The sequence below is a fragment of the Gekko japonicus genome, unplaced genomic scaffold, assembly GCF_001447785.1.
Source record: "Gekko japonicus isolate JY-2015 unplaced genomic scaffold, Gekko_japonicus_V1.1 scaffold2900, whole genome shotgun sequence".
Lineage (NCBI taxonomy): Eukaryota > Metazoa > Chordata > Lepidosauria > Squamata > Gekkonidae > Gekko > Gekko japonicus.
This window is the reverse complement of record NW_015177102.1, coordinates 17,478-26,725: the sequence shown is the minus strand read 5'-3', so window position 1 is coordinate 26,725 and position 9,248 is coordinate 17,478. Positions and strand designations below refer to the sequence as shown.

General features: G+C 51.6%; 1 protein-coding gene across 1 annotated transcript in view; it reads right to left on the bottom strand.

Moving 5' to 3' along the window:
• Positions 1–888: 888 nt before the first annotated feature.
• Positions 889–9,248, bottom strand: part of WDR89 (WD repeat domain 89) — a 25,649-nt gene continuing 17,289 nt past the window's right edge. The window contains exon 2 of the mRNA XM_015428296.1: positions 889–2,580. Within this exon, the coding sequence (XP_015283782.1) occupies positions 1,388–2,539 (1,152 nt within the window). The 5' untranslated portion in view covers positions 2,540–2,580 and the 3' untranslated portion in view covers positions 889–1,387. The remainder of the gene's footprint in view (positions 2,581–9,248) is intronic.

The following is a 9,248-nucleotide window of genomic DNA, read 5'->3' as shown; positions in this document are numbered from 1 at the left end:
CACCGCTTGGGGGCCCTGGGCTGGATGGGAGGTCGTGGGGCCTTGCCAGTAAGTCAGGGGCCTAGCCCCAAGAGGCCCCACTGTAGCTTAGCCAATCACAATATGCTGTAGACCCAGTCACATTAGAGCTTGCTAAAGGAGCTCCCCAGTCACCACAACCTAAGCGCGGTAGCGTACATCAAAATCTGTATAAGAACTAGCATTTTGAAATATGGCTTGCAGCACTTCATGCTTGTGAAGACACGACGACAGAATGACAAACCTGATGAAGGACACGCAAACGGATAGTGTACTAGAACTCCGTCGTTTGTCTTAATTGTTTCTGTAACTAGTAACTGTATTACTTTGTATGTACTGCTAAGCTTTATATCTTATACCGTAGTGATATCGTTGTAATCTTGTTAAGAATTGAATTCTACGCATAGCATATAAAAACTAACAAATATTGTTTAATTGTACACGGTGATTTACTGTTTTACAGGATCGCTAAGTAAGGCTGCCAACCTCCAGGGGGTGGCTGGAGATCCTCCGCTATTATAACTGATCTCCAGGCAGGCCCGTAGCCAGGATATTTTAAGTCGGGGGACATTTAAATTTCTTCGGGGGCACTGGCTAATCGAATTAAAGGAATACCCGGGCTCCTTCCCCGCACCTGCTACTGCTTGGGGGCCCTGGGCTGGATGGGGAGTCATGGGGCCTTGCCGGTAAGTTAGGGGGCCTAGCCCCGAGAGGCCCCACTGTAGCTACGGGCCTGTCTCCAGGCAACAGGGATCAGGTCACCTGGAGAAAATGGCCGCTCTGGAAAGGTGCACTCTACGGCATAACCCCCCCTGAAGTCCCTCCCCTCCCCAAAAACCTCCCTAATTGTTAGCATAATCATCCCCACCACCAAGCACAAGGCTTATTTTTAATTTTTTTTTAATCTCATTTATATTTTGCGTTTCTCACAGAAACTCAAATGCCAAAATTAAAACTTGGAGACTGTAGAAACATGGAAGAAAAAGCGAACATGTCACAAGGACCTTCCACAGGAAAACAGGGCTTGAAAAGAATCCTTCAGCACATTTTCCCTTCTTGAGGCTGCAGTCCTAAAAAACACATGAAAAGGAAGGAAGCGAAGGTCCCGCCGCCACCAATGGGATGTCTCTGAATAAACATTTTCAGGACCTGGGGTGTTAGCATGTGCATAGAAGCCACATCTGACAAACACGCTGGCAAGTGACTCAGCCCTTCTTTAAAAGTTGCATCGCCTAAAAAAGTGAATCCCAACGGGACCTCCCCCGAAGCTTTAAAGATACTCATTTCTTCTTCCTTTTGAAACGGTTCTGGTGAGCTCTCACTCGCTGGTAAACAGAGGAGGCCATTTTCATGGAAGCTTTAAAGATACTCATTTCTTCTTCCTTTTGAAACGGTTCTGGTGAGCTCTCACTCGCTGGTGAACAGAGGAGGCCATTTTCATGGAAGTCTTCTTCCCGGGGGCCTTCTCCACAGCTCCGTGTTTCCATAGCAACAACTGAGCATCCTCTCCACCGGTCAACAACGAATCGTCCGCCATGTTCCAGTAAAAAGAGCGGACGACAGCCGAGTGCCCTCCTTGAAGGGTTCCCACCGGACTCAGACCGTCAGTGCCACAGCCCAGGAGATGGAGGCTTCCCGTTGACGTTCCTCCAAGAACGAAAAGGTGGTCTGACTTCTCGTGATACAAGCCGCCAATCAAGTAGTTCAGCTCGGTCTTCCCCAGGCTGGCCGCTTCCCTAGCGTCTGGGATTTTCAGCAGCGTAACTGGCTCCTCGGTATCCAGCTGAGCGAGATCCCACCAGGAAAAACCCTCGTCGTGCGTCAAACAGTAGACCTGCTGAAAATATTCTCCAGACCATCCGACAAAACTGACGGACGAGCCCGAGTTACAGGTTGAAATCAAGGCGTCGTCTTCGTTGTCCTGGTTAAGGTCAAAGACGTTCACCAGCCCGTCCGTTGACCCCGTAATGACCAGGTTTGGCTGGCCGGGTTGAAAACAGATTTTCGTGATGTCATCACTGTGAGACTCTGAATACGCACCCAAAGGGCTTTCGCTGAAAGGGACACTGTTGGTGCCACCTCGCGCATCCCAGAAGACCATGAAGACGTCTTCATGCACCTTCTCCGTGCCGGCACAAACAATGAGATCGTTGCAGTTGACATCAAAGCTAATGAAAGTGTTCGAAGGATAGCCACAAAACAACCGGGCGGCTTCAGAACTAGCTGAACGCGTATCCCAACATTTCACCGTTCCATCGCTGCAGGCTGAAAATAGCATGTATGCATGCTCATGCGCAAACCTGACCCCACTGAGTAATTCGGGATGGCTACTATACTCCCACAGCAAACTCAGTGTCTCTCTATCGTAAACGCCAATTGATTTGTTGGAGTGGGAGGCAGCTACTAAATGGCTTCCTTCTCCTCTGGAAACATCGATGTCCAACAAGTAAGTTGGGTCTTCCATTCGCGTGCTCCGTCTCGCTATTCGGAGACCGGAAAACTGCTCTCTGATCTTCTCCATAGCAACTGTGATTCACTCGGTTTCCCAGGAAAGGTAGAGGTCTGCAGAAACAAAAGAGAAAGAAAGAATGTTGGCAGGGCTAATAATCTCCATAGCGTACCCGAAAAAAGTGGGGAGGGTCTTGCAGTTTTAAGCTTGGTTATCCTAATAATAGCTAGGACCAGTGATGGCCCAACATCCGTATACTGAAGAGCCACTTTATTATCCAGAACAACAGGATATGTATTTTTCTCCACACACTGACCTTTCCCGGGCTCCAAAATAAAAGTTGGCACATAAGCTCTGCCCGATCAGACTAGTGGTCCATCTAGTACAGGCCCGTAGTTACCGTGGGGCCCATGGGGCTCGCCCCCCCATGGTTTTTACAGGCCCCTCCCCAATTCTCGGCTTTCCCCTCCCCCCATCACTGCCCTCAGCCCAGCAGCCAGTGACTCCGTGCCGCCTGCTGCTGCTCCTGGCTGCCTGCCTCCCTCATTCCCTGCCACGGCCGGCCAGGCTCCTGCAAGGAGGAGGAGGCATTCGCACCCTGCTCTCTCCTTGCCTCCAGAATGCCTCCACCAGTCCGAGAGGCGGCCCTTCCCACATAAACATTCCTGAGGAAGAGAGAAAGTGCGAAAGGAGCAGCTGGGAGGGAAAACAGCAGGCAGCAGAAACTGCGGAGGCTTGCTTCGGAGGGTCGAAAATCCTCCTGATCTTTCTTCGGGATCACAACTGGGAAGGCAAAGCTTCCCTCCCGATCCCACCCACCCACCTACCCCGGTCTCCAAAGAGCCAGCAGATATCAGTGGGTCTGTTCAGCCAAGGTCAATTTCAATGCCCAGCTCTGGTCAGTTTCACTTCTCTTGCTTCTCAGCCCCAGGCTCGGAGGAGCTACGGGCAAGAAAGTTTTCTCCGTTCCCGAAGGGAGACTGGGATACAAGATCCCCGGTAACCAAATGCAGTGCTGCTGGAGATCCCGACTGTGTCCGATGAGTTCCACCAATTGAATCAAAGTTAATTTAATTAACTTTGGTTTAATTGACTGGTGGCCCCCCCGGCCCCCTCCCCCAAAACTCATTAGCTACGGGGCTGATCTAGTCCAGCATCCTGTGCCACACAGTGGCTCACCAGTTCCTCTGGAGAGCCAACCAGAGGGCGTAAAGGCCGACCGAGGCCCTCCCCTGAGAAGAACAGCCCTGCTGGATCAGAGCAGTGGTCCATCTAGTCTTGTCTCACACAGTGGAGGTCCAACAACAAGGCATAGAGGCCGAGGCCTTCCCCTGATGTTGCCTCCTGGCTCTGGGATTCAGATGCTGACTGCCTCTGAATGTGGAGGTTCCCCTCAGTCACCATGGCTAGTAGCCACTGATAGACCTCTCCTCCATGAATTGGTCTAATCCCCTTTTAAAGCCGTCTATGCTTGTGGCCATCCCTACATCCTCTGGCAGCAAATACCACATTTTAGTCACTCTCAGTGTAACAGGAGTCATGTCAAAGACCCACATATAGCTCTGGAACCACTGGGTGAGCAATACTGTGTTAAGCCAACTGAAGAACTGAGAAGTGACTCAAGAAAGCTCCTACGCTGCCACAAATTTTGTTAGAAGAAGAAGAGATTGGATTTATACCCCACCCTTCACTACCCAAAGGTGTCTCAGAGTGGCTTACAAACTCCTTTCCCTCCCCACAACAGACACCCTGTGAGGTAAAAGAAGAAGAGGAGATTGGATTAATACCCTGCCCTTCACTACCTAAAGGAGTCTCAGAGCGGTTTACAAACTCCTTTCCCTTCCCCTCCCCACAACAGACACCCTGTGAGGTAGGTGGGGCTGAGAGAGCTCTTGGCAGAAACTGCTCTTTTTCAAGGACAGCTCTGACAGAACTATGGCTTGCCCAAGGTCATACAGCCAGGTGCAAGTGGAGGAGTGGGGAATCAAACCCGGTTCTCCCAGATTAGAGTCCGCGCACTTAACCACTACGCCAAACTAGCTCTTTAGTCTTTAAGGTGCTACTGGACTGTTACTCTTTTCTACTGTGTTAACCCATATCAGCATAAAATATTTCCCCCTTTCTTCTTCTTCACAAGCGAAACTACAGGCAAACCTTTACCATAGCTTGAGTGAACCTGAGTAAGGCAACAAGGAATCGAACATAATTGCTTCTCGGACTGCACCTAGCCCAGAAGCTGCAAGATGTCAGTTCCTGAATGAGATGAAGGCCATGGGTCTAGACCAGGGTTCCCTCTAAGCTGCGTTAGTGTGAGCTAAAGTAAAGGTAAAGGTTCCCTTGCTCGAAAGCCAGTCGAATCCGACTCTAGGGTTGCGGTGCTCATCTCCGTTTCAAAGCCGAAGAGCCAGCGCTGTCCGAAGACGTTTCCGTGGTCATGTGGCCGGCATGACTAAACACCAAGGCGCACGGAACGCTGTTAGCTCACAGTTTTTTACCCTCCGGCTCACACCTTTTTGCCTTCGCTCAGGAAGGATGGGGCTCCAGAGCAAACTAACTGACGCAGCGGCCAAATCGCTCGCTCACCACTTTAATGCCAGTAGCTCACCAAGTAGAATTCTTGCTCACAAGACTCCACAGCTTAGAGACAAGCATTGGTCTAGACCAGGGGCCCAATCTTGTTGAGCCCATGAGCACTTTTAGAATTTCAAGACCAAGGAGTGGGAGGAGCGGCAACAAAATGGCTACCTCACGGGGCAATCAGAAAATGGCTGCCCTGAGGCGCTAAGGCCAGTCACAGAATGTTGGGAAGTTCCAAACCAACCGCCCTTCTGTGATGGAGGCAGCCATTCCTGAACGGGTGCTCCCCTGCAGAGACAAATGAGATGTCTCCTGGGTTCTTCTGACATTCGAGTGAGGGAGAAGAAAGCCAAGTTTAGCTATCTACCTTGGAGAAGATAGGCCCTGCTGAAGCCGCAAACAGCTGCCAGGAAACCCATCTGTGGAGCCATGGGCATAACACTGAGAATTTATTATTTAGACCCTTCCAAACCCAGCTCATGAGAGGGTTCTCTCTGTTGCCAGCCAGTCCTTCCAAAGAATTCTCCTCTCTCCAAAGTCAAGAAACCCTTAATCCTAAAAAGATTAAAAAAGGGGAAGCCGGGCACCTGCCTTTGTTCCCCTCCCCCACCGCAAGTGGCAGAGACGCACTCAGAAAGCCTATCCCCACCTTGCTATGAGGGTTGCCAACCTCCAGTTGGTGGCTGGAGACCTCCTTGGATTGCAACCGATTTCTGGTCAACAGAGATCAGTTCCCCTGGAGAAAATGGCCACTTTGGAAGGTGGACTCCATGATACTACACCCCAAAGAAATCCCTCCTATCCCCAACTCCCGCCCTCCTCAGTTAAGAGTGCGGACTCCAATCTGGGGGAACCAGGTTTGATTTCCCCACTCCTCCACATGCAGCTGCTGGTGTGACCGTGGGTCAGTCACAAGTTCTCTCAAGAGCCGTTCTCGAAAGAACTCTCTCAGCCCCGCCTACCTCACAGGGTGTCTGTCATGGGGCAGGGAAGGGAAAGGAGATCACTCCCCAGCATTTTCTGTTTTCCTCCTGCCTAGGTTCATAGAATCACAGAGTTGGAAGGGACCTCCAGGGTCATCTAGTCCCGCCCCCTGCACAATGCAGGAAATTCACAAACACACACACCCTCAACGCCCCCAGTGACCCCTGCTCCACGCCCAGAAGATGGCTAAAACCTCCAGGATCTCCAGCCTAACTGGCCTGGAGAAAAATTGCTTCCTGGCCCCAAAGTGGCAATCAGCATTTCCCTGGGTCCCTTAACGGAACTTTTGACAGTCTCATGTCCACAGCCTGAAGTGGTACAGTCCTTTCTTGGGCTCGGCCATTTGCATTTTGCAGAGTGCAGAAAGAAATCGAGAAAGATGCCCATTTTTTAAAAAAGAAAATATGCCTATCCCTACTCTCCAAGATAACTTCCATCTGTGCAGCCTTTCTGGGGGGAGGCGCTCCCATGAAAAGTACAGGACTCTGTTACCCAGAAACACTTTTTCATTTTTCTGGAGGGATTTAAGCCACGCAGCGGCTTTCCTTTGATGCACAGCCCAGCCAATGCTGCTGATAAACAACAGAGCACCCTGACCCACGCCCCCAGAGGAGCTGCGCTCAGCTGACATAGAGATATCTGGATTGTGTCCCAGTTACACAAGAACTGATCAAAGAAGATGCAAGACAGAGAAATGTCTCCCCCCCCCCCCCCCCCCCCCCGGCCAGGATATTTCAGCAAGGGGTTCCATAGTAATGCATTAAAATGCTTTGGGGAGAATGGAAGAACATCCTGCAATTACTCTGGCTGCTGCGTTCATTAACAACACACAGACCGAACCTTCTTGGAAAAGTGTTTGCATTGTGTTAGCCCGATGCTCTACTGCAGGGCGCCCCCCAATTTGGTGCCCACCAAGTGTTTTTAGAAAATGGGGTGGGGCCAAGTGGGGTTTTTGCCCAGCAAGGTTTTTGATCGGCTTGTACACACCTTTAAGGCTGCGGTGGCTCAGAGGTTAAGACGCTGAACTGCAGACTGGAAGGCCGGTAGCTCGGCAGTTCGAGGCCCAAGTGCCGCGTGACGGAGTGAGCTCCCGTCTCCGGCCCCAGCTCCTGCCAGCCTAGCAGTTCGGAAGCAAGAAATTGCAAGCAGACAAATAGGTACCGCTTCGCTGGGAAGGCAACAGCGTTCCGTGCACCTCGGCATTTAGTCATGCCGGCCATGTGACCACGGAGAAGTCTTCGGACAGCGCTGGCTCTTCGGCTTGGAAACGGAGATGAGCACCGCACCCTAGAGTCGGATTCGACTAGCCTTTACCTTTACAGACTTTTAAAAACGATGCTTTGGCAGCAACTGTCACCACAGCACAAGGATCCTTAATTGTGTAAATGAAGCAACTGGCTTAGGGTTTGCCAGTTCTGGGGTGGGAAATGCCTGGAGATTTGGGAGGTGGGGCCTGAGGAGGGTGGGGGGAGGGGAAGGACCGCAGGAAGGTATAACGCCACAGAATCCAGCCTCCAAAGCAGCCACTCTCTCCAGGGGATCTAATCTCTGTCACCTGGAGATCAATTGTGATAGCAGGAGAGTTGAGTTGCCAGGTCTGGGTGGGAAAATACCTGGAGACTTTGGGGGTGGATCCGGGAGAGGGCGGGGTTTGGGGAGGGGAGGGGCCTCAGCATGGTAAATTGCCAGAGAGCCCACCCTTCAAAGCAGCCATTTTCTCCAGGGGAGCTGTTATCTCTCAGCTGGAGATCAGTTGTAAAAACGGGAGATCTCCAGGTCCCACCTGGAGGCTGGCAACCGTAGGAGATCTCCAGGTCCCACCTGGAGGCTGGCAACCCTAAACCGGCAATGGCAGCTGTTTTGTGGCTCGCTCTGCCTCCTGGGGCAGCCATTTTGCGGCAGAGCCCACCCTGCCGCATCAGAATTCCAAAGGAGCCGACAGGGTCAAAAATGTTGGGGACCCGATCCCTGCACTACCAAGCAACGATTCTACCCCCCCCCCATTTCAGAGTTCAAAAATGCTCAGCATATTTTCAAACAGTAGCAGAACAGGATTGAGAGCCAGTTTGGTGTCGTGGTTAAGTGCGCGGACTCTCATCTGGGAGAACCGGGTTTGATTCCCCACTCCTCCACGTGCAGCTGCTGGATGACCTTGGGCAAGCCGTAGTTCTGTCAGACCTGTTCTCTCAAGTACAGTTTCCGTCAGAGCTCTCTCAGGGGAGGGGAAGGGAAAGGAGTTTGTGAGCCGCTCTGAGACTCCTTTGGGTAGTGAAGGGCGGGGTATAAATCCAATCTCTTCTTTTTTTACCTCACAGGGTGTCTGTTGTGGGGAGGGGAAGGGGAAGGTGATTGTAAGCCGCTCTGAGACTTCCTTGGGTAGTGAAGGGCGGGGTATAAATCCAATCTCTTCTTCTTCTTCTTTTACCTCACAGGGTGTCTGTTGTGGGGAGGGGAAGGGAAAGGAGATCGTAAGCCACTCTGAGACACCTTTGGGTAGTGAAGGGCGGGGTATAAATCCAATCTCTTCTCCTTCTTCTTTTACCTCACAGGGTGCCTGTTGTGGGGAGGGGAGGGGAAGGGAAAGGAGTTTGTGAGCCGCTCTGAGACTCATTTGGGTAGTGAAGGGCGGGGTATAGATCCAATCTCTTCCTCTTCTTCTTCGAGTCCAGCAGCACCATAAAGAACAACAAAGATTCTAAAAAGCAGAATTCCGAAGGCACAGCATTCACACCCACACCGCCCCCCCCCAAAAAAATAAACAGCAGAGCAAATGCTTAATCCCCAAGTCACAAATGCTCTCAAGTGGCCCTTTTGCCTCTGTCATAACCCGTGATAAAGAGGTTCTCCCCTCCCTGGTTAACTCCCCACATGAACGCAGCCCTTCTTGGCATATTCACATTATCATCATCATTACTGCCGTCGCATCAAAACGCTGACGTCAGGTGGCCGCCGCCTTTCAGCCCAGGGGATGAGAAAGTACACATGTCCTCCCGGCTGCCCGTTTGTACATGGCAAACCCGGCGGAAGCCTAAGCCGACTTCGGCCGCGTCACCCTAAATCTGTCCTTTAGGCTGCCCGAGCTATTAGCGATGGAATTACATAAACAGAACGCCCGGCTCCTAAATACCGTTCAGTACCCTAAGCGCTTCAGGAGGCACAGACTGGGGCTTCCGTCAGATTTCTAGAGCACAAGACAAAAACTCCAGGGGGGGGGGGGGGC